Here is a 26,089-nt window from a genome sequence, read left to right on the forward strand (position 1 = left end):
TTATCAATATTCCCTTGTTCTGTTACACCAATCCTTTACTATGAAAAAACCAATACATTCAAGTGGAATTAGGTCTAATTTTTAAATGGGTGCTCCTTTCAGACATCAGAACAGATTTCAGAGTACTTCCACCTCTAAACTAATAGTTATTCACATTAAAATATACCTTTGCAAGTCTTGAAGCTCCAGCTTCTTATGGAGACTGTAAGAGTCAAACATCAAATCACTTTTAATTAACTTTTTAAAAAATGCTTTCTAGCATTGGTGACATTTTCCAGGACATTTCACAAATCTTCCATAGCAAGTTTCTCTGCCTTTAGCAATATTGCAAGATTAGGAAAACAATTACAATTTTCAGGTTTGTAAATAACAATCAGGAATTCAACAGGCTTTTTTTCCTCCAGGGGAGTGAAGTCATTAATAATTCAGTAGCCCTGCTATTATATTTCTGATTTCATAGCTTTAGTAAACTGACCCATGAACTTTGGGTGTTGTACATTCCCAGTAGTGGTAATGTAACTTTCAACACTTCAGTCAATGGTCTTCGCTAAGGTAGTTCCTTAAATCAAAGCATTTTTATTGCACAAAGGTCTTCCAAAAAAGCAGAAAGAAGATATGCACACTTTTTTTTTTTAAAGATATGCACATTTGTATTAAAACCTTTACCCTAAAATACTACTGTCATTATAAATTATATGCTCATTATAATGACTTAACCTCTCTCTTCTTATTTGAGGGAAGTGTTACCCGACCACTTGAACCGACAGCCTGCCCCCCATAAGACTGAACAGGTGGTCAAAGCCCTAATTTTGCTTCCCTTTGCTGTATATTTGGAAACCATTAAAAAAAACTGAACAAAAACATCATTAAGAGTACCAGACACTCACCATTAAAAAACTCATTTTGAGTTAGTGCAGCAATGCCACCAGGAGCTCTTCAAACTTGGCTAGCTTATCTCCAGGTTTTGGTTGCCTCTATTGTGGAGTGAGAAATTACTATTTCCATGGGGGCGGGGGAAGGGGGGAAATATACTCTTCTGTGCCTGTAAAGATATTCTTAACAGCTCGAGTGTGAATATCCAGCTTTGAAGACTAATCTGATTGAATAACTAGCTTGCTCTAACTCTTGCCTGCTGCTGGCTGTTGGACACTGCTAATTAGAGTGCAGTGTCTAGTCAAGGTAAATTAATTGACCTGCACAAAGGACAAAACAAATCATTTACTGTCTTAATTCCTCCCCCTCAAACATGCATACTTTATCTCTCAGAAGAACAAAATATTTCTGAATAACAGAAAACCTATGTGCTACTTCTCACATTTTAGCCAAGGCAGACAGACTTTTAGTGGGGTTTTTTGTCTGTTGAATTTTTAATGCAATTTAAATGTATATACCAAAGTGTTTCCATGTAATTAAAGCCCTTGGAAATTAGTTGCACTACGAGACTCAAGTTCACAAAAATTAAAGCAGGACATAATTTGAAAGGCTAGGAATCCTAAAAAACTGGAGGAAGCTGCTAGCTAGTCACTTAGGATTTTATTGGAAACTTTCCACAACAGCAGCTTCTTCAGCAGGTGCATAGAGAATGTTTACTTCACTTGACTTTATTCCACTTGTAAAATTGAATAACAGTTCTTACAAAGCTGAAAGCAGCTCTAAATAGAAATTCTGGAAGAAAAATTAGCTTTCTCATCTATAAAACATAACTAGAGATAATCTTGCACTTAATGGCAGGAAGGTTTCCACTCTGAACACCTTTAAAAGGTGCAGAGAAAGGAAGCAAGCTATGAAAGAAGCCTCTGCTTATCTCATTTAAAACCACTGATGATTGCCTGATGGGTGGTACCTTCCCCTTCTGTTGTTTTTGGTTGTAGCCCAGCTCCCAAGCTGAAAATCCCATCTTCACTTCTCTCCCCCAGGAGAATTAAAACTGCTTTAAGTAGAAAGGTTTCCAGTAGCTGATGTTTCAGTCATTTTAACCAAGTACAGATTGACCCCAGTCACAGGAAAATATTACCATACAGTAAATAAGCAAAGGACTATTAATTCATAATTCTAAGAAGACTAAATAAAACCATATATGTATATATATGTACTTCGAAAAGAGTAATGTTGTCCTGGTTAAGTAATACCAAAAGGAGCACACAACCTATATGTTTAACCTATATTTAATAGTCAGCATGTTCCATAACATGTAGCCATTGAAAATTAAATTATTTTCTAAAGGACTGAAGTGTTCAGAAATACCATCAGAAGCCAACAAGAAAAGTTAGCTGACTTAAAAACCAAGGGCCCCTGGCAACCCAGTTTTAAGGAACAGATATTCCAGTTTATCTCCCAAATAACTCCTGGGCGGATAAGGGAAAAGTAAGGTACAGACAGCACAGAAAACCTGTTGGCATTTATATTTGGAAGAAAGCATGTCCTTAACTGAGACACTGTTGCCCATAACAAGACTCCTAGTTCACCACAACTATACATTTTTCTCACACGGAAAACCTTTGAATGAGCAATATTTTAGTTCGCTGAAGAACAATTCCAGCTGTAAGGGATTTCAAAGTAGTGCTCAAAGACAAATTAAATGCTCTGTGCATGATGGGAAAGTATTTGAGTGAAGGAAGCCTTCAACACTTTCTGAAAAGCCACAGATTTTATCTTTACAGTTAATATAAATGTGGTTTTTGCCCATCCTCAAGTGTTTAAATTATACCTATAAACTGTGGCAAGCAAATTAATGTCACAAACCTGCAGCAAATGCACTTTGCTTTTACACTCCATTTTGATTATACTGCCGACCACTCTTTTTACAAGTGCACCAGTATTACCAAAACCAAGCCCAAACAACTGAGAACCACTCATCTGACACACACATCCTCAGTGCATAAAAAAGGATGAGAGCTGGCATATTCAAAATACAGTAGCAAAAATATTTGCAAGTGCTTTTCCTGGGCCACATTACTCAGGCCCATCTGGACCAACTTGGTCATTCTCTGAACTGCTTGCAAAACTTGCTTAAGATCCTGGAAAAAAATTTGTTGAGAAAATAACCCTAAAAATAAAATTAAAAAATACAAAAATCCCACTCTGAAAAAGCATCACAACAGCATTCACAAAAGTCTCCCACAGTGCACCTACTATATTGTCTGATGGAATTTGGCATTTTTCTCTAGAGCCAGTCAATAATAGGAACTCAATCATAAATGTCCTGCTTTCCAGTGAGCGCGGCAGCCTTGGCTGCACAGCCTAACGAGCTGGGGGCACACCAGTTTCAGCAAGAGCTGGAAGAAAAGTCCAACAGAGAAGGTTTTTTGTTGTCTTTAATAAAGCCAGAATTCTTTCTTTGTTAAGCAAAAAAAAAAAAAAAAAAACCCCAAAACCCCAAAAAAATGATTCTCTCAATATTGCAAAAAAAAAAAAAAGGCAGAAAAGAGCAGGGAAGAAGAGGAGAGAAGAACAAAGAAAGGCAAAAAATGGGCAAAGAAGGGAGAGAAACAAAGAGAAGAATGGAAGAAAAGAAAGGCAGAGAAGAGTGGAGATGACCTGATCTAAAAGAAGAGCAAAGAAAAAAAACAAAGACAGAAGTTCTGAGAAGTTCAAAGAACTTTGAAGAAAGTCAGGGAAGACCAGGGATGGGTATTCTTACTGCAGATGCAGCTCTTCTGCTAAGAGCTCTTGTACTTAGAGCACCACATGCATATCTGGTGCAAGTCACCATGCTAATAGGAACACACTTAACTGTTGGAAACTACTAGTTTTTCAAACTAGAAAGAAACTGAAAACAGCTAGTTTTCCATTAGCCTAAAGACATCGTTACTATCAAAAAAAGGTAACCACTTGGTAATATTTTCTCTTCTTATTCCTTTTTAACTCAAGTGAGTTTTCACACAGTTCATTAAGCAGATTCATCCATTTATTGGCTTTTGACGGGAATCCTGTAACATTCATGGAGAAAATGGAGTCTTGTTGAAGGAGCAGTAATACATAGCTCATTCTGTGTATACCATGTGTGTAAGAATCACTTAAGATCTGAACTAAGAAAGCCTTTATATGAAGCTCCCACCCCACAAAAAAAAGACTTGCTATAAATCTAAATAGCTAGAATTCTGACTCGTACTAAAAGTGAAAAATAATCAGTAACTCTAACATGTGCATAAGTTTTGGTATTAAAGATGTCATCTTAATTACAATTAAAGCAGTGAGATCATTTCCTATGAAAAAGCTGTTCAGGTTTATTAGTTCAGTGGAGAGTTTTCAATCTCAATCTTAAACTGAGAATCAAGATTTAGAGCAAAGGCATTTTCTGTGGTTACAGAAAGTCTAACTCACACTCAACATATTGCAGTCACTTGGTTCAACATAATAAATCCACAAGAAGTTTCTGAACAGTATCAAAACTGATTAGACACCTGTACACACACCTCATTTCATTTAGATTAGAAATGCCTGTAGCAGCCCAGAGCCCTCAAATATTTGTGTGGCTAAAATCTGTACCCATTTAAAACAAGATCATTTTTGACTGACACCTTTTTGATTAGCTTGAGTTCTCTATTTCACATTTGTCAGCTTGCAGTGATTGTCAAGAGGGGTTCAAATCCCCATCTCCATCTGCACACAGTTACAGCGAAATAAGCAATGGCCACCCCAAATGTCAATTTTAACCTAAAAAAGTAGGTTTTGTTACAAAGATGTCAGCTCAATGCTTCAACTGAAAGTTGGACATATTTGTGGGGCCATACCTCACATTTCATTGAGCTTGATCCCTGCAGGTTCCCTCTATCCTCCCACTTTACCCCAGAGCAACACAGCTCCATTCGCTTCTGGCAGGGTGAGTTTCCAGACAGGGACATTTGTCTTATAGTGCTCTGCAGCAAAACGTACTTGCAACCCAAATAACAGCATATGCTACAACCTCACGGGGAACAGATCCCAGAAGACACCATGCAAGGGAGAAAGAGCCCCCAAATCACTGCCCCCAAACCGGGACTCTCACTGACCAAGGCTCTCCAAGGAAAATGGACAAAGGCTATGATTTCTTTACTCAAAAGATGAAAGAAAGAATACAGTGCATGGACCAAGATGCATTTAATACCTCCCTCATTGCTGAGAGGATGAGAATGAAGACAGGCAAGCCGAGGGAGAAAGCCTCAGCTGGATTCAACATCCACCTTATGGAGGAAGAAGTGCACCTTAGTTGGAGACTGACAGAAAAGAGGGTCCACAAATTTTGGAGACAAAGGAATTGCACCGTCCTCTTCCCAGCTCCTCATCCAACACTAGCATCGAGTACAACGGCCCCAGCACCCTCTATAGTCAAAGCACTCCTGGCTGCTTCAGGTCCTGCTTCTCACGTGGTTCTTCGACACCTTTCCTCTCTCACTAGTGCAAAGGGTAGACAGTGATTAGAGGACTGAATCTGGCTACACACCACGTAAGCAGTAGCCTATAAAGCATAAGGTACTTTGTAGATACCCTATTTTGCACAGAATATTTTGTCTTTTGATAATTATGTACAAGTTGCTTTAAATAGTTAATAAACAGGCACTCACTGTTTCTATTTATCTAGCATTCTAAGAGTCACTTCCAGATTTAATTACATCAATACTTGAGACTTTTGCTATCCTCCATGTTTATAATATAGAAGAATCAGTGATTTTGCATTCTCAGAATTCAAAGGCATCAAGGGAAGATACTCAGAAAGAATAGCCATTTATTACAATTGAAAGAAATCAAATATTTCCAAGCTATTTATGTTCAAAACTGAAAAGGTTAGCACTAAAAACCCCATCATACAACATGTCAGTCATTGTAGTACAGCACAAAGACTGCATTTGGCATAACACTCCTATACAGAACTGAAGGAAGGTTATCACTGCAGCACATGTGGAACTTGTGGAGCCTTTATACTTGAACTGTGATAAACAACGTCTGTTTCATTTTTTAAATAGCTCAGAAATAGCAACAAGGAATTGTTTTTTAACAATAAAAAAATTGTCACAAAGCTGTTATTGAGAAACTAAAAAGTCATATGAACAGCCCAGGCAACTTCTTGATGGAAGGCATGCTGCCCCATTTTAAATTTCAGTCAAAACAGAGCATCAGTCAGAGCATATCAAAGATTGTTCAAGGATGAATTTAAACACATGGGCTAGTCATTTGATAGAGACATACTTACCTGTCTCCACAGTGACAAGCTATATAGAACTTGAGAGGTTTGTTTTCAAACTAACAACCAACAAGGAGTCCTTATACTGTCAAATACAAATTGCAACAAAACCCTACCTTACTTCAAATACAAAACTCCACACTTTTGATACCAGAATTGGCATCCTACAGTTAATTTCCTCTAAAAAGACTAAAAACTGCCTTTTGCTTCTCCACGAACTTGACAGATTTCACTAGCACCACAAAAAGGGTCCTAAATTATTCCTCGCTTCACTGCTCTGCCAACTCAGCTGCACCAGTCCTCATGACAGCTGTCCTCTGCCCTCTCTCCCAGACTGCCACCTCAACTTAGCCAACATCCAGAACCTACCTCTTTGTCCAGCCTCTTGTTAAACTAGATCCTTGGTGGGGTTTTAACCATCTACTTCAGCAGATGACTTCTGCCTCAGTTTTATTTCAAAACTACCACTCCCCATTTCTCTTCTACATAACACTGATCTACTTCTAACAGCCTTCATTTAGATCACAGCACAATTCTGCCTTCTGACATAAAGAACACCAAAGACCAGAAGGGATGCTCTTACATCTGGGATGCTCTTACATCTGGGAAACACTTCTGTTTCCCAGTCTCATCACAGCTTAGTGAGGAAGAGAAATTCTGTCAAGCCATAGCTCTGATAGTCCAGAAAATACTTCAGACCCACAAAGATGCCAAGTCTCACAGAAGAAAAAGATTATAAGCACTGGAAATAGTCAACATGGAGAGAAAGCATTTTCAGGAGTCAGACAACCAAGACCACAAAGTCCCTCTTTGTCTGCATGAACAGACTTATGTGAGTTTATGAATACAGCCAAATCAGAGGCAAAATCTCTTGTCCCAAAAAAAGACTTTGAGACCATGCTCCAAATCACTCGCTTCACCCTGAAGTGGTATAAAGTTTATGTGCCACTGTAAAACATCCTGTTTTTCTCACACTGTTTTATCTCATAGTTGGGTCATTTGGATTGACCTGTTATGAAACAGAAAATTGATGTAGGAAATTTTAGGATCCACTTTAAAAGCCCAGCAAGAAACAGAGAAGGCAAAATGGGACAGTCATATAACAGGAAGTTTCTAGGAAACCATGCTACCAAACTCACCAATCATGGTGGTAGCAAAACCCTGAAGAAGATCCCCAATGCTCTGCAAGAACAACACTTTGTGTTGCCAAATATAATCTGTGTTAACCATGTCTTTCTTCACTGGAGCATTAATTCAGATATCAGCAATTCAAGCTGATTTAGTGCAAAACTGTATTTAACAAATAGAATACACAAAAGCAACAGCTAAGCATTAACTCCTGTCAACAAACAACACACATATCCCAGTTCCTTTTAGACCATCCATATTATAAAATACTCCTTTGTTTTCTCCACTCCCAGTTTCCATGCCAGTTACCCATAAGCAAACCCTCCCCACTGAGAAACTGAGGAGGAACAGAAAAGTAGCTCAGTTCACACGAGGAATCTGAAAATCCAAATGCCAGTGCTGTAAAACATGAAGCAATTGAATGCCTAAGAAAACTGAAAATCATCCAAGCCTACATAAGAACACAAGGATTTCATCCTACTCACAATAATTTCCTTCTTTAAAAAAAAAAAAAATGAAATTGAGTTTTCTTTGTCAAGACAACATAGCTTGAATCTTTATAACACATTTTCTACAATAACCACAGCAACTGTACTTTCTGCCAAAAAAACAGAAATGTTTCTATTCTTCATCGGAGTCCAAGACTTGAAAAAAGGCTGCCAATATGACTGACATACCTTCTGCAACAACCTATTTTGTATCCAGATGAACAAGATACATATACAAGTTACATAGGTAACATTGAAATGTTCTTTCCAGAAGATAAGTACGGTTTTCTGCTGGAACAGAAACCTTATCACTTCCTGAAACTACACTCAGATGCAATAGTCCCACAGCTCCTCATGGGTGGAAGAAGTATGCAAATTTCTGCACATCTGGACATGCTAAATCGTTAATAGAAAAAAGACCAAATTGTTGTTGGCTAACTTTGTGTCTTTTTTGACAAAAAAGTCAAGTTTGGGAATAAACTGGCAACTTCACAGGTCTCAGAGTAGGACAGATAGAAATATCATTAATTGCTTTGCTCATTGCCCAGCAATACATCACTGCATAGCACTCCAGTTGTGACACAGTGGAACTCTGTCTAGAAAGACACACACTTCACAACTTCATATCTGGAGAGAAGATCGCCCATTGAGGAGTTTTCCTCCCTTCCCACTCAACTGAAAAGCTGACATCAGCTGTGAAGTTAGCCATCAGTTTCTATGAGAGCTTGGAAAGGGGGGGCCAGGGAAATGGTGGCAGCTACAGCTGCTCGATGACAGTGCTTCCAGCAACAGGTTCCCTAATATCCAAAACCTAACAGCATAGGAGGTGGGCAGCTAATTTTCATAAAAAACAGACAAGGTCCAAGTTCAAAAAGACACAGTGTGAGAAAAGATCTAAGGAAAAAGGAGGAGAAGGCTTATATACTGGAGGGAAAACATTTCTTGTTGCTTAAAAACACCAGCTTCCACGTGTGATAAAATGTTCAGGTCTAGGCATGATGAGATCTTTCCTGCAAGCACAGCCATGCATTTGCAGCATGTTGGGAAGTGCACTTATCCAGGTATTGTCTTCAGCCAAACTAAGGTGTGCAGTCACTCTTTGAAAGCCTGCTTTCAAACCAAGGAATGAACGAAGTAAAGACAGTGACTCTAATCAAGTGATTTCTTTCAAGTCACAAAAAAACATGAGGCCTGAAAAACATAAGGACTATAAGGACCAAGTTGGTGTATATGGCATCCTCTCTTAAGGACTAGGAAAGGTTAGGGGCTTTATTGGATGCAAAGTACCAAGAAAGTTATCAAGTTACTAATTGATTTTCCCCCTTATTAAAAAAAAACTTCCCCTTTGATATCTCCTTCACACAAAGGGCTCATCTTCCTTTTCAAAGCAGCCCAGCCAGACCCACTGTCTCCATCCTCCAGGCAGAAGAGTTTGCTGTGCCACTGCAGCACAGCCCTGCATGCAGGTGGGGAAGGGGGACAGCAGTACAGTGCTACTGCACTATCAGCCTTACAGGGAACAGGAGCATAACCTCCACCGAGTGTCTGTGCTGCATCACGCTGCAGGGGAAAAAAATCAAGATAGAAAAATGGAGAGTACTCCCTGCTAATTTTCACACCAACATTAAATAAAGTTTAATAAATGGAAAACAGCCATTATGGGATTTTGGGTCACGAGCCTTCTGTCCCTGGCAGGAAAAGATGGGAAACAGTGCCCCAGTCCTGTTCCAAACAGTGCTCTGCATGCAAATTTGGGATTTTCTTCTTTTCGCTATGCCATTAGGCCCTCTCCATTGATGACAATTTCTCACTTGATTCTTCACACACACCAAGTTTATTTTCCCATCACAATGAAAACTGACAAAAGTTTCCGTGCCCATCTCATGCTCCACTGCATTTAAGAGTTTCCAGTGAAAGAGGAAAGAGCATGGACCCAACTTACTCAATTTCAAACTCCACTCTCAAGAGGTCTGGACACCCAACAAGGTCCTCTCACAGCTGTCTGGAACAGCAGCTCTTCTTGAAAGTGGTTCAGGAAGTGACACAAAGCACCTTCTGTCTACACAAAACCTCATTACTTACTAAAACACTCACCACGGAGCTCAGCCACCAGTGTTCATACTTTGTGACAAGGAAGTCACAGGAAATAGCTTAAAAGTGGAATCCTAAAAACAGCCAGGTACAGCTGAGGTACTGAGAATCATGATCAAATCACGGTAACAAAGCAGCCAAGGAATCAAGTCAGAATTTAACGACACCAATTCAGAACTGCTGATGCAGAGCAGCAATATTTACCTTAAGGCAGCTTGTCATGTTCCACCTTTCACCATGACTTCAGGAGTATCAAATTTATACACAGCATACTGCAAACACCCAGACAAAGCAATTCACTTCCTTCAACCTGTAAACAAGCTTTCCTGAAAAATACTTTTTTGTTCATGAACAACATACAGTTTCACTCACATGCTATCGCTGAAAGGGGCCATCCTACCTTTATCCTCCATTCCCACCACCCATTCCATCTATTCCTGTTGTTTTCTTCAGTACACCTGCATGGCCAACCAAGGTCATCTACAGCAGAAGGCCAAACAAAAAGCCCTGAAAGTTTTTAAGCTGGAGCAAGTTTTAGGAGTCCTCATCCTTTCTTAGGTCTTAGTTCATTAGCAACCTTCAGCATTGAATATAATCTTCCATCTCCTGCCCTAGACACAGATGATGCAAAATCACTTCTCATGAGCTGAGGATTTAATTAGGTTGGGCTTGACAGCAGCAATGCTGACAGGCCATTGAAACAAACAAAACTAGAGGTAGGAGAACCAGAAGCCTTTACCTTTATACTCAGTCTCTAGTCCCCCCACCACCTCCCCAACATTTCCACCAGATTAGTCAGCCTTTTACCTCATAACTAACAAACTGTGACTAAATGTACTAACAAGATAGCAATGGTAGGAGTGTTAGTTCTGCAAGGCTGATCTCCTTGCTAATTAAGCCATTCCTCCTACAAAATCTCCTAAAAACCAAATAAGAACTTCCAGCTAAATCCAGATCAGGTTCTTCACTACCTAAACCATTTAAAGAAGCAGCTATATACACATGCATACTACAGTATCTGATATAAATTTGAAATCTGTATCAAAGCATTATCAATTGCACGTAAACTTCATATGCATTTTCCAAATGTCAGCAAGCTCAGGCAGAGGCCAGGGAGAAAGAAGTGTATCAGTACCACACCACGTCTGCTAGCCATGTTTCAACAGCAGTCCCAGAGAGGTTATAACTGGAGTTGAACACTGACTTGTTTGCTTTATAGACGCCAGGAGCCACACACAGAAAATTGCTCACTTCTGAAACAAATTACTCTCAGTTCAGTTTCTCCAGAGGTCAAGATAATTATGTCCTGGTGTATTATTGCATTCACCAGCACTACCTGGTAGAGGCAGTGTGCCAGCCCTCAGCTGCTTTAAAATGAGGTTCAGTGATAACTGTACAAGGGAACAACAGCTTTTGCAGTTCACTCCACGGAGGGTGTTTCTCCAAGCTGTCAGAAGAGTGACTATAGCCACCCAAGCTGTTCCAGATTCACCTTCTGTACAGTCACTCCTTTGTCCTCCCATCCCCACTCACACACCAGACCCAAAGGGGAGCAACAGAAATCCCTGCAAGGGGAACTCTGTCTTCCATCATCTGCTCTGCTAAAAGCACAAAACATCCCCATGTACACACCCAGCAAGAACAGGGGAAAGACTTTACTACCATACACAGTTTCCCTTGCTGGGGTCTTAAAGAGAAGCATACCAGTTTTTCTTCACAATTTTGCTATACCTGGTATTTCCTCAGACAGCAATGCTGCAGCTACACCTCCTAGACTGTCCAGCCAGCCCAGCAGCAAGGGCAGAGCAGTAAAACAGAGATCCATGTTTTTTCCAAGACTGACAATATCAGATAAAGTGGGGCTGCCCACTGTCACAGGCAAGCCAGTTTCTTCCTGCTTTTCTCCCAAACACAGGGCTGCACTTGAAAAATAAAAATAATGAACATTTTCAACATATGGATTTTTATGACCAAAAACCTCAAAAGGAAAAAGAGTCAAAAGGTCTCTCTTCAAAAATTAATCCTGGAATTAACGTGATTCACTTGAATACTTACCAAGTGTTGTCTCAAAAGAATTATTATACAGGAACACCTGTAAGCAACCAGCTATTAATAGTACCAATGAAACTGTCACACAAAAACAAAGAAGTGCTACTTGTGGCCCTGTGATTAAGGCTGTGTCAGCAGTTTGGTTTTCATGACTTTAACACCCAGCTGTAAAAACGGCCTTCAGCAGAGGCAAGCTTATTGTGCCAGCATCCACAGGAGCACAGTTTCTGCTTTCCCTGGGTGAAACACAGGAGTTAACTATGTTTTAATACATGATCTTCAAACAGTAAGATCCAGAATCTGCAAATTGTTTTGGGAAACAATCATGGCCAAACAGGACTACACCTTGAAAGACAGTTTGATAAATACTGCAGGACAGAAAGTTGGTAGAGCACAAGAAACAGAGAAATAAGAATTTGTGATGTTCTGTTTTGGCATACATTCTTCAGGAATTAGAGGTATTCCAAAGAAACTGCCTACTAATGCACACTTCATAGCTATAGATCTTTGTAACTTGGCCACCTTTTGCTGAAGCACAGAATGGCATTAACAGATTTATGTTTCAAAAGGCACCATTTGAGATTCTTCAAGCAAGCAATCCATAACCAAATAAGCAATGATTAGCCCTGTGCATGCATGAAATTAAAAGCCCCACTTATGCTGACACAAGACCCACATCTGACTCAAACAAGCAGGAAAAATGCAGTATTTCAAACACATCTTATGGGATGTACTACTCAAAGCCCTGCAATAAAATAAAATTTCTTTTAAACAAAAAACAGTTAAACCCTAAACAAAATGTGACCATAATCCAAAAGAAACTTCTTCACAGTGTGTTTTGATGCTTCAGGCACTGCCAGCACCCTGAATGTTATTCTATTTTGCTTTTAAGTTTAAATTACAAAAAACCATTACAGATTAGCTTAGAAGGCGAACACCCTTGACTGCCTCAGTATGGAAAAGTAGTAATGTCTCTTATTTGCAATAATAATTTAATTAAATACTGAATTTTAACAGTCTGATTCCCACACACATTCATATACAAACTATGAGCTGTTTCCTCCATCAGCACAAAGACAAAGGCAATACAGTCCTGCTATAAAGATGGAAACAAAGTTGGTTTTCATCCTGGCCTTTCCTACATTTTTTTCTCTTTTTCCCCACATTAAAACAAAGCCTCCTTATTGAGACAATCAGAAGAACACGTGAAACTTGAAACACTTAAAGGCAAATTGTCTAGATTTATGAACTTTTCCCCTTCTTCTTATTCCCCTCAATCTCAAACATATGAGAGGGAAAGCTGAACACACATACACACAAAGTCAAATAACTAGCAAACGCCACTCTCATAAGCTCAAATTATTTCTTAGTGAAAGCAACTGAAAAAAAAAATCTTCAAAGCCACTAGCCCTGAAACATCAAGAACTGATCTGGATGAAACAGGGGATGTTTCACTCAGCTTACTGAATGGCTCACAAGATCACAGACCCTCACTAGGAATGTGGGTTTTACTTCCTTCAAAGAATCACTCCTAATTGGCTTTTGATCACTTTTCCTATTGTCTTACCATCCAAGGCTCTGAACTGGCCCTATCCTGCCCTTCAACACACAGAGACAATACAGCAGCTACCAACATTTGTGAGTAAACACAGGGAGGTTTTACAAGGGGAAGACGGACAGTCACTTACACAGCCAAGTACCACAGTCTCCACGAACCAATAACCAACCCTACAAAACTTTTTGGAAACAAAACCACTCATTGTCTGCCTAGAAACTTGGTTTCACATCAAAGCCACAGTACACACATGAAAGCAACATAGGACATTAGTGATATCAGGCAAACTGAAAAATGAAACACACTGGTCAATCCCTGAAAACACAAAGAGGATCAGAAACAGAGAGGCTGTGCAGAGGATGCTCAGGAGGCAAACAGGGATTTGGAAGCGCTGTTCCTCCTCAGATTAATTCCAAAGCAGCAACCTCAAAAGTACTCAGTACCCGTAAAAGTACTCAGACTCCATATCTTTAGTTGCATATAAACACATTTACTATGCAATATTCTTTTTTTACTAGAAAAAAACAAAACAATTTCAGTAACCAAATCCCATCGACTTTGTTTATCCTGCAAAGTGCTTTGTATAAAAGAAATGCTTCCTCATCGCAAGATGAGGTACTACTCAGGACAATAAAAGTAGTAGTAGTACCCATCAGGTAGCCACCCTGAGCACCTTTCACACTCAGCAGAGCAGCTAGGGAAGCCAGGTGCTGTGAATTGTATTGGCTATAAGCCTAAGCAGGCACCTGCATTTGCTTAAACAAGCCTGGGCTCTCACTCACTGAAACAGCTGCCTAGATAACCTGCTCAGGTGTTGAAACAGTTAAGCAAGAAGGTTCCCAGCTAAGATGACAGAATCCATCACCAGCAACACCTGCTTATAAAAAGGAAATTAATTGGATTCGACTAATTAGTGGAAGTTCACTGTCACATTTTGAAGTCACACCAAGTAATTCTGAGAAACTCAGCCTACATAACCAATATCAAGAGTAAGCTCTTTGTCCACCACTGCAGGTACTTGTTACACAGCTTCCCCATCAGTTAATGTATTTCAAATGCATGTGCACACTTTATTTCCTGCTTTACACACCTTCATGGCTTCTAAAAATAACTTAAACCATCATTTTGCAGTTCTTTCAATTTATCAAAATCAAAACCATGTCATCATTAGGGAATTTCTGTAGTCTTGAATTTGCTTTCAATTTGCCAAGTCTATGTGGCACCTGTTTTCAACTGATCAAGACAGCAGACAGATGTGAGATCCTTTAACATGAGGAAAACCAAGAATTTGCATGTGACAAAGCTGAATTACACTAAAAGGAATTAGCAATCAGTATTTCCCCATTTGAGTTACTCTCTAAGAATAATCTCATCTCTCCTAATGTTTAAATAAGTAAAGCTACAGGCAATGAAATTATCTGAAATGCTAGCGAGACTTCACAAACCAAAAATAGCAGCATAGTAATGCATTTCTACAAAGATGGCTTCTATACATTATTAAACAGTGATCCAGCATAAATAGTGTGAAAACACAATGATAATGCCAGTGAAAATACAAGTGTAATTTTGAAGACACAGTGCTTTGTATAAAGTTTTAAGACTCTTATTTTATTCTTGAATAATGAAAATCTCTCAAATTAGTAAAAGATCTTCTCACTGCAAAATGCAGAAAAAGGACTTGAACAGTTACACTATATATTCAACTACATAAAGTGCTGCAATAAGAACATGGAAACATTTAATGTATATCAGTTGACCACAAGAAATTAAACACACGAAATTAAACCAGACAGTTACAACTTTTCAGTCTCAGATCAGCTGCAAGTATGACTGTTTTCATAAAATGGACTAGCAAGGGCATAAAGCAAAGCTTAACTCTTAGTCTTTGTCACTTCCTTGCCTTCACATATCAGAATAAATCTCCAGCTTTATTTTTGCCATCAAAAATAAAATCACATATTTTACTGAGCCTGCAGATCTACAACCAGAGTCCCCACTGCTTTTTCGAAGACCAGCAAGATTCTAGAACAGTTTCCATTATCATTTCAAACACTGAGGGGAAAAAAAACACTTTTCAGCTAAGAAGCTGTGAAGGTCTGCTCACAAAGACCAGGCTTGGGCTCCAGCAGCGCAAGGCTTGACCAGTAACAGCCACAAACAAGTTTCTCAGCTGCACCTTTTTAAGCATTCCCATGGAGCAGACGGATCCCTGAAATACCAAAGAGATACCTAAAAGATGGAAGAGTACAGTATTTTGCATGCAGGCTTGAAGAGTGCTGTATCCCTTTCTGTACTGTTTACTTGTATTTTAATAGTATTTAACTTCAGAGGCAAACAGCATGCTAAGTTTTGGCAGGAATACATTGACAGACTATTACTGTGTAATCATGGAAAGAATTACACTGACATCAAAACCACAATTATTTAGTTGTATGAAATCCAGACAGCATACCCAGAAATTTCGGCTTTCAAAACCAAACGTGCTCCACAGTAATGTTTATACTCTTAAAGAGGATATCAGTGCTAAAAAAAGCAAGGACAACAACCAGCAGCCAAAGATATGGTGTCTGTTTCTTATCCTTTCAACAGAGAAATCTCAATTAAGAGGAAGCTATGGGTCATCACCAGCATCACTGATGAAGCCACCCATTGCTAATGCATCTGAAGAGATTCTTCATGGACCAAGCAAATGCTAGGGGGAAAAAAACCCAAAAACAAAATAACCACACTCCTGACAGCATGCCTGTAATTTGACAAATAGCAACCTAAAGAGTCAGATATTGGTACCCAGTTCCAGAATAGCACCAGCAGTTTACAGGAAGACTTAAGAGTCAGAAGGGACTGCAGCATATCAAACCAGAAACATAAAACTCAGAAAAAAAGGGGGAAAAAAAAAAGATGTATAGGAGCAGTCAGAAGTATTTCTTTCTTGACTTTGTGTTTTACTTTCTCCAAACATATATACCAATCTATACACCTTGGGAAAGGCTTATTTCCATTCATAAAGTGGTAAATGTCTTCAATGTACTTCTGGTACACCTTCAGACACCCTAGGACATAAATAAAAAAACTGTCTACCTTTTTCTAAATTGGAGGTTGGGTGGCTTAAGGCTTCCTTTGCAGTTTGGTGACATGCTACCTCAGACTGCCTCTGAATACACAGGAACAGTTACCATTTACCTGAGGCATAATCAAGAGCCAGCAGACACCTCTTTAACAGCAGTGCAGGTGTCAGATATGCAGCAGAAACAAGGCATCCTCTCATTACAGCAAAAGCGCTCACCTAGACACTTAACATGGTATAATTTTTTTCCTTCTGCATTAGAATTCACCACACAGGCTGTAGGAATTCTCCTCTGAGAAGAATTTCCAAGCAGCAGTAAATTGGTCAAAGGACAGCTGAAGCAAAGCCCAGCAGAACCATTTCCTAAAATTGGACTATAACTTGCTACACTTAGTGGTTAGCCAGATTTTTCTAGAACAAGCATAACTTTTTGTTATTTCGAAGGCGTTCAAGCTCGGCAAATGCAGCACAAGCTGGTTTATCTACTTGGATACCCCTTGCAATAGGCCAAGATGTATGGCATTCCACATCCAAGGCAAGCACCTCTTTGTAGCTGACATACCTGTTGGACCAGTGTGCTCAGCTGAGCATTGTAATGAAGTAGCTAACAATATCACAAGTAACTTTGACTGCACAATGAAAATTATTCAAACTGGAGTTGTCTCAGGGTACACAGTATCTAAAGCCTTCAATGGCACTAATCACTGAACTAACTACAACCATATCAAAGTCAATGGATGCGTTTTTATACTTACTTTGCTTACTGTCAAATGACACCGAGTTACAAGGAAAAAATCATATTTCCCATTAAGAAAAAAAAAATAATGAGACTAACAAGAAATACTCCTGAAGAAGGAAGTCTGCCTTGGGTATACTGATTTGTGACTAAATTAAAATTGTTACAACATTCAAGTTGCATATGAGGAAGTTCAGTTGCTTAACATATGTGAAAAGCACAGGTGACAAAAGATAAGCCAGTTCAGATCAATTTGTCTGGCAGGCTTTACAAAAGCTTCATTGTGGATTTATGTTGTAAAGCCTGTGAACACCCTCAAAAGGAACAAGCCAGTAATAGGAACAGGAAACTGGAGAGAATTCCACTCTTTCACCTCACCTTCTATGGTTTTGCTTAACTGAAAGATTTGGACATAACTGCATCCTCCAGATCACACACATATGACCCAAAGGAATTCCTTAGCTGAGGTTCTGAAAAAACAACCAATGGATTCATATGAAAGAGGCAGGAGGTGACAACAATATTAAAGGGAAAGAAAATCTTTTTATTTTGCTCCCTTGGCTACAAAGCAACCAAAGTAGCAAGAAGAGATTTAGAGCAAGAGAGAACATACACCTGTGGAAGAGGAAGCTGGACATCGACCACGCTGCCGCCTTGCTCTTGTGCCGTTGTCCACCCAGTGCTGCAAAGAAGCTGTGCTTTCCAAAATAAGCCTGAGTTGTGCTGCGACAGTGTAGGAGAAACCGAGCTGACAAGCTTGTAAGAACAGTCACTTAATCAGGACTCTACTCCAGACCCAGAAGTCCGAAGAAGTTGGGAAAAGGTTGCTAGGAATTGCCAAGAGAAAGAAAGTACTTCCTGCCTCCCAGACTGAATGAAAGCATAGGCAAGTGCAAAGAAACCCAGACTTGGGACTCATCAAAGACAAGGTGTCCTGTCTTGCGCAACAGGAAGCACCACTAGGATGAACACCAGTATCACAACTGCACTGAAAAGCCTTTTATTCAACTTTTTATTTATTATTTAGAGGGATCACAGTGGTAGCTTTTGATGCGTTTCTCACATAGGCCATCAGCAGGTTCAAGTGCTCCATTTTTCCTTGCCCTTCTGCATAGCTATCTATTTTCTAAGAAAGCGACTCCCTTGTGCAGAAAGCTCAACAGACAAAAGGATCTGAAAGAGATAATCAGAGGGGAAAAAAAAATACCAAAATTTAGTGGTAGAAGATCAAGTCACATAGAAAAGATTTTGACAAGAGTTCTCTATTCAGATTTGATTTGCTGTAGGTACATGGAGAAGAGGAGGCTCTAGCTCTTTAAAACTTTAGAAAATAAAGAACTACATGTTCTGTCTATGCCAGCAGTCACCAATCTAAATTAAATTTTAAAATCCCAAAACAATTAAATATTAAACAAGCTGCTGGCAATGGGGTATTCTGTTCTCCGGGACAGTCCGGGTAGTAATGTCAAATAGCCCCTAATCACAGCATCAGATGTCTTGAGAAATGTTGCCTGGCAGAAGTCATCTTCCCAAACTCTATTTGGTCACCATGAGTAGATCTGTTTCATACCTCAACACCATTAACATGAACTTCAGCATTTTCTTTTTCCTGGAACACATCACAGCATACAGTACCTTATGATTCACTTGTAGTTCTCAATGTTTTTCAATCCACATCCTGCATACATCATGTTCAAACACAAGGAATCAGACTGCCTGCACTTGTCCTTGAAATGAAAGCCTGCTAGCTGAGCCAGGCTACCAGAACTTCCCTCTCCAATACACAGCTAAAGAACAGACTTCGCTGGCAGTCACAAACACTGAGCAAAGCTGTGCAAAGGTGGAAAGAAAAAAAAGGAAGTTAATAAATAAAGGCACACATGAACTAATCCTGTATCAGTCATACTTTTTGTTGTGAACATCTTCTAGGTAACTTATGTTCAAATGCCATCACTAACTGCATTATTCTGAAAGGCAATGGAATACAGATGGGCTACCCCCAGGCAGGCACAGAGAGAAACCAAAGTCCTGGACTCCCAGTCCTAGAAGAAGATAAAAGCCCTGTCAAGCCTCTGCACATACTGGTGTAGAGTATAAACCATATGAAAGAGTAAAGCATTGAACCATGTATTTACAGATGGCTATTAATGCAGAAGTTGAATTACTCTTTCTAGTAGCCCTCCTCTTTCCAAAAGGGAGTCAAGGCGATCAAAAGTCAGGCATCTTCGTATAAATAAGGTCTCTGTTTTCAGAAAATATTCTAGTCTAGTCTAGTTCAGTATTTGTTATACTACTTTACTCAGTAAAATACCTTTTTCTCAAGAGTTTTGGGTGACAATCAATAGCAGCACTTCTCATTTATATGCCTGTAAAGTGAAAATACCTGGAATTATATTTTAGGAAAGTTTCGTTTCATGCCAGAGCCACTACTCATTTGCTGCAAATTATTTTTAACAAGCCCCTTATGCCATCTTGTCACAAACTGCAGGTGGTTCCACTTCCAATCCTGTGGAGTGGTCATAATATCATACAAGCTTATATTGAAAGGGACTTCTGTGCAGTTCAAGATCCCTGCTGAAGACAGGGTCAACAAGTGCAACATGTCCAATTTGGTTTGGGTACCTTCAGGGACAGACACTCACCTTCTATAGTCAATTTCTTCTGTGCTTGACACCCTCATCATTTAAAACAAATCAATCCAATAAAAGCCACCCCAAAAAGAACCACATACCCTCCCAAGTTTAAAAGGAGTTTCTTTCATTTAAGTTTGTGGCCAAATTCAGTGTTCCTACATCTCTGCACCCTCAAACTATGATAAGGATGTTCAATGCACATGAACTCCTCACTCAAGACAACTCTTGGCTACTTAAGAGACAGAAACTGAAATAGAGTACTTGGCTTCAAACAAGACAATATTTGTTTAAATGAACAGGCAGCCATACTAATATTTAGCTTTACTCATAAACTAAGACTATTTGTTTTAATGAAATGGCAGCAATGCTAATATTTACCTTTAGCCAGTTTCAGCAAAGATTCTCCTCCTATTTCAATGAGAAAAACCAATCCCTCTGGTTTTATCCTTCTCCTGGCAAACCAACATCCTGTCTCTGGCACAACAGGCTATAATGTTTCTCTACCTGTGTTTTTCAGGTATACACACCTTCTCGTTCTTGAGTGACACAGATTCCACCTCACAGTTTGATCACAATACTGAAAGAAGCTTTCATAAACATTGTTTAACTGTTTCCTCTTCTCCAAGTAACATTTATTTTATTTTAGCCACAGAGTACCAAGGAATTTGATAGTATATAAAATTCTCTATATACTCTATATAATACTCTATATCAGCTATTCATTTCAGGGTGTTTTTTTTAATACTAAGCAATGACTCATATTCTGTTATTACTGTACTTTGCCCCACTGAGTCTGTCTTGCTCAGTTTCACCTCAACAGACAAATTTTTAAAAAACCAAACAACCTGACCTCAATTTAAAACAGCAAATCTTGCTTTCTCAGTATCTTTTTTCCCCCCTCTTGATACAGTTAACCTTTCTCCAGCTGTGAACTGTAACTGTGGCATGAAACTTGCAGTACACATGTATAAGGGTTCGGTGTGTTAGAGGAAAAGGACAGAGGCAGACCCAGCTCTTTAAGCTCTCTTCAGGCTTGGTTGAAAGCTCTGAGGCTGCTGCCTTAAGTTTTGCCAAATGGAAGCTGTATTTGACAGAACTGCAGGCAATGGAGCAGAGGCTGGGCTTGTACTGCTGCTGTAAGAACTCTCACAAGGCAGAGACACCACTGCTCCCTTCATCCACCGTTTGCAATAGCCTCAGGGCATGTACTGACACTGAGCTCCAATGCATTGCTTCATACCAAACCGAGCTTTGAAGTGCCTGCTGAACTATCTTGGTCTACCTTGCTGCCTCTCCTAGAAAAGCACCAGGTGAAGATAAATATAATTTACTGCTCAAAATCCAGGGGCCAAGTGGGAAAAGTAGAACATCAACATATAACCTCATAGTTAGGCTCAGACAGATTATTTCTTGGTACTTTTCCAAGAAGTCAAATATCTAAATACTTCCACAAGTATCAGTATGAGAAAGACAATCAGACTGACTGCAGTACAATCAGACATTCTGAATAGATATTTAAGTGCAATTCTAACAGATATTTAGTCACAAGCTCTAGAAAACAATGCTTTAAAAGTGTACTGCTTTAGTAGCTTCCTGGTATAAGCAACAAGCCATGTTTGCATAACTAGAATTACATTGTTAGCAATACTAGTATTTGATTCAAAACTTCAATTTTTACAGAGTAACTCTTCAAGTTACCAAGCTTTGAAAAGTCCAGCACGTTTATTTTGCACTGTGAAAAAACTCTTAGTCATATTCAAGCTGTTTTGAGATTTTTTTTAAAAGTATTTTCACTTAAACACATACAAGAGGCCTGCATAATTTAAAATACTTCCCTTTAAATGAAGAAAAAAGTGCTAAGCATTACTCACAAGTAGTCTACCAACAGACCAATACCCACATGACACTTCAGAAATGTTTCATCCATCTAACCACACCAACTGCCTCACTCTGGAAGTCATTTTAGCAAAACAGCGAAATGTGGTTCGTCCCACTGCTGTGGTGTGAGAAAGATAAGAGAAATCTCAATACTGCAAAAGGAGTATATAACACCACTGCCTACATGCTTAGAGTCTCTTATCAGCAATGCAAGTGCTAGAATGATACTGATTTCACCATAACTCCAAGGTGAATGCAGAATTTGTAGAGGTTGATACATCTGCTTTGATTTAATAGAAACAAAGTTTCAGCCCTTGGAGCCGGAATGCCATTTAAGTCCTGATCACAGAATTATGAAACTTGCTCTCCTTTGTGGCTTCACCATGCATGCAGCAAACTCCTCCTGTTATTTGGCCAGAGGTCAAAGTCGCCTTCTTATCAGTAACACATTCACCCTTGCAGATACCTGTCCTCTAAATGTCTTCTATCTAGAAGAAAAGCAAGTCACCTGAACTGATTTCATTAACAGGTGAAGTTAAGCTGGCAAATAGCATGTGCCTCCAGTCTCTCACTAAACAGAAGAACTTGTGCATCCTTCTATGGCATGCTGTAAAGTCTCATGAACCCCACTAAAAGTCCCTTAATCAGAAGTTTCAGTTGTGCCATATGTCTATGTTATGTTTCAATTAAAAGCTGCATCATCGGTCAATCGCTCCATTATCAAAGTATAACTATCTGAGCTCAACTCTTTCTCCATCCTAGACAGAAAACCCCAGCTTTTTTCAGTGGAAAAGGTGAACATTCCACATGTTCATGGTTACACAGAAGTTCTGAAAAATGAGTTGTCTGATTCCAGCATTATGATTAAGTACACTTGCTGTGGCATCATCTCAACTCAGGAAGGGCTGTTCCAGTTCAAGCAGCACCTCACTTCGCCCAAGACCACTCTAACAACAAAAGCCCTACTCCACAATTGCCCAAAACTGTCATGGTCCACATCGAGCTCAATACTTTTATTTTACCTATCCTTATGTGCCAGGCCCTACGGGGCATTACTTCAGCAAACACTCTCAAAGTACAGTGGCCACACACAAACAAAAGCAGGTTCCTTATACAGTGCAACCGCACCAGCTTGCTTTTTGTTGTAGCAGAAAGGGCAGTTTAAATAAGGGGAGTTCATCATCCAATTCTGTTCTATACCACCTTCAGTCTGAAGAGATCCAAGCCTTTATCTCCCACCTTGAAAGAGCACCAGTTAAAGGAAGCATTTGAAACAGGCCAATACTCTTTAGCACAGTTGTTAAAATAATTGCCTGGGAGAGACAAAGGCTGAGCTCCAGCTTCCACTTCAGCATATTTGTACATTTTACACATGGTAACTAAGTTTAAAAACACATTGCACTGTTTCTTCAGGGACAGGGAGATGCAAGTCTCCCTTTCTCACACAGGAAACAAAATCCAAGTCTCCCATTTCTGGGTGAGTCTCCTCAAAGAGGGGTAAGAAACAAGTAGTACATGACTTTCTTTAAGAAAATAGATGGACCAGGAATCCTGGCAGCAGATCTCAGAATTACGGAGAACTACAGGACCCCAGCAAAGGCCTTTCCTAGCTCAGGTTCTCCACATGTTCCAACGATAAATAATTGGAATGCCTGTCAAAAGTTAAGCTAGGAAGGAAGAGCTGCTTTGAAAGCAGACAAAGTAATACAGAGAACACAGTACTGAAAGAATCACAGTGTTGTAGCTACAGGCCTCTAACTTACTATCTTTGATGAAGAGAAATGCACTTCTGCCAACAACCTGGAAGACTTTTCACACAGCACCAAAGGAGTCCTTGGGAAAGCTCTGACTGTGCTCTTGCTAGAAATAAACATCAAGCAAAAGTGTTAGTACACAGAGATCACTAGTTTTTGCTTTTCTCAGACATAGTTACATCTCCTTGTCAGACAGCTCCTTGGATGGTTCTCCCGAACCTGCTCTTGGCAGACAGCTGCTAACCCATGAGAAGAGCGCGGACCAAGATGCGTAGCAAAAACACACGGGACCAGGCATAATGAGGCGAAACACAAGCAGCAGGTGAATGGTCAAAGCACAGTGCAGGTTCTTCCAGATAGCAGATGAAAAGCTAGTCTCTGGATTTACTCCCTCACAAAGAGCCCACTGGTTCTTCCACTACAAAACAGAAAGAGAGACAGCATTGACTGTCTCAGAGTAAAAGAGCAACATGTTTGTTTTGACATGTACTTTTTCACAGTGCTCATGGACTTCTCAACAATCCACACCAGCACCTCACAGTGGATCTGAAAACATACCAGGACAAGTCAAAGTTGAAGGGGAAGAAGTTCTTCCATGTATGAAGCTGTCACTGACTAAATGCAAGCCATAAAGAAAAAATACTGTTCCACTGGGATTCTAAATGAGCCTTAATGGCTACTATGCATTACTTACTTAACAAGTTATACCAATCACAGGAGATACACCCTCCAAGCAGAAGTCATTCAGTATCAGCATGTTCCTGGAGATAAGCAATGTGAAAGGAGAGCAAATTTTTCCAGGTAGTGGGAGGTATCTACATCGCAAATAAGATGTTCCTCAAATATGAGTAAGCATGTCCAGGACAACTTTTCATTTAGCACCCACTTGCCAGCAAAGACAGAGCAATGCAGATCTCTGTGTGCACAAACAGTCCAACCAACTATCCCAGCTGCCTACTGGAAGTGGAGCAGCACAAGCCACAAAGTGCACATATCAACCCTCCTGCACACCTCACCAGGTTAAAACTCACCACCATCATATCTTTTTTCATCATGCAGGAGTTGCTCCAAGGGAGATTGCGATTTCTTTCTCTTTCCATGCCATCTTTCTCCTGCACCTTCTGCTCAAAGCACCAGGATTCTGAGAGCATCATTATCCCTATGAGTAATGTAGCCAAAAAAATTGGGAGACTGCAATGAATGTACACAAATACAAATGGTGGCCTGGGGAAACGCTGTTGTCATCCATTCAGGCTTCAGTATAAAGCAGGTACTGACTGTAAATGCATGGCTGCCCAGTGTGTCACAGTGGTAAGTGACAAGCACCCCTTCTGAGTGACAAGCCTGATCAGGTCACAACCCACGCCGGCTGCCTCACACCTGCACTGGTACCTTCCCCACTGCAGACCATCGGGATGAAGAGTCCCAACACTGGCTCCTTGTGCTGTCTTTCCTAGGTGCTGCTCCTTTTTCAGCGATGCTCACTTCACACCTCATCCCTGCACAGGTTTAGCTGACTTCTCATGAATTCCTGGTACAGACTACTACAAGACAGTCCAGACACGAGACAAGAAAAGCATTGCACCCCATCTCGCTCACACCAGCTGAAGAACACTACAGACCCGCGGGGCAGACAAGGCAGACCACGAGGTGGTCTGTCCGCCTCTGACCCAGCCGGAGGCTGGCAGACGGAGCTCCAGCCGGGCACGGAACTGGCGGCACCAACGGGGAAGGGAAGCGGGCACCGGGCTGGGAACGCACCGGCGGGGATGTGCCCCGGGGCCCGGGAGCGAAGGCGCCGGGCAGACCCACGCCGAGCCCCCCACCGCCCCTCTCCCACGCCGGCCCCAGTCACGGCTGCCTGCGGGCGCCTCGGGGTCTTTCCCATCCCCTCTCCCTCTCCCTGCGCCGCCGGGAGGGCACGTGAACGAGGGGAGCCCCGCCGTTACCTGCCCGGTGATGCCGGTGATCAGAGCCACCTTCCTGCCGTTCATCTCCTCGCCGTCGTCTCCCGGTGCGGCAGCGGCGCCGCAGCCACACGCCTCCTCCGCCGCGGGCTGTGCCATCCTCCCGGCGGCGGGCGCGTCCCAGGTGCGGAGGTATCCCGGAGCGGAGGCGCGGCCGCCGGGGCGAGGCTCCCGGCGCTGGGGGCGGGCACAGAGGGAGGATGCCTGCCGACACCCGGGTTACCTGCGCTGCCCCGGCCGCCGCCGCCGCGGCATTTCCGCGCTCGCCGCCCGCCCGCCCCGCGCTCGGCGCCGCTCCCGCCGCGCGGCCCGACCCCGCAGCCAATCAGGAGCCCCGCCGCTTCCCTAAAGGGGCGGGAGATGCGCCGGGGCCGAAAGCTGGCGCGGTGATTGGCTGAGAGCAGGCGGGGAGGGGCGTGGCCGGAGGAGGAGGAGGAGAAGCAGAAGGAGGAAGAAGAGGAGGAGGAAGAAGAGGAGGGGGAGTGAGGCTGCCCGACTTCCTGGCCGCGTGTCGGGCCGCAGGATGCGCCGGCGGTGCTACGTGAGGCGAGCGGGGCCGGGCGCACAGCGCCCCCCGCGGCGCGGA

General features: G+C 41.1%; 1 protein-coding gene across 1 annotated transcript in view; it reads right to left on the reverse strand.

Moving 5' to 3' along the window:
- GMDS (GDP-mannose 4,6-dehydratase) overlaps positions 1–25,784 on the reverse strand; it is a 409,517-nt gene extending 383,733 nt beyond the window's left edge. Inside the window, exon 1 of the mRNA XM_041413197.1 lies at positions 25,486–25,784. Within this exon, the coding sequence (XP_041269131.1) occupies positions 25,486–25,602 (117 nt within the window). The 5' untranslated portion in view covers positions 25,603–25,784. The remainder of the gene's footprint in view (positions 1–25,485) is intronic.
- Positions 25,785–26,089: the final 305 nt, after the last annotated feature.

This window comes from Onychostruthus taczanowskii, unplaced genomic scaffold, assembly GCF_017590055.1.
Source record: "Onychostruthus taczanowskii isolate IOZ18803 unplaced genomic scaffold, ASM1759005v1 scaffold40, whole genome shotgun sequence".
In the NCBI taxonomy this organism is placed as follows: domain Eukaryota; kingdom Metazoa; phylum Chordata; class Aves; order Passeriformes; family Passeridae; genus Onychostruthus; species Onychostruthus taczanowskii.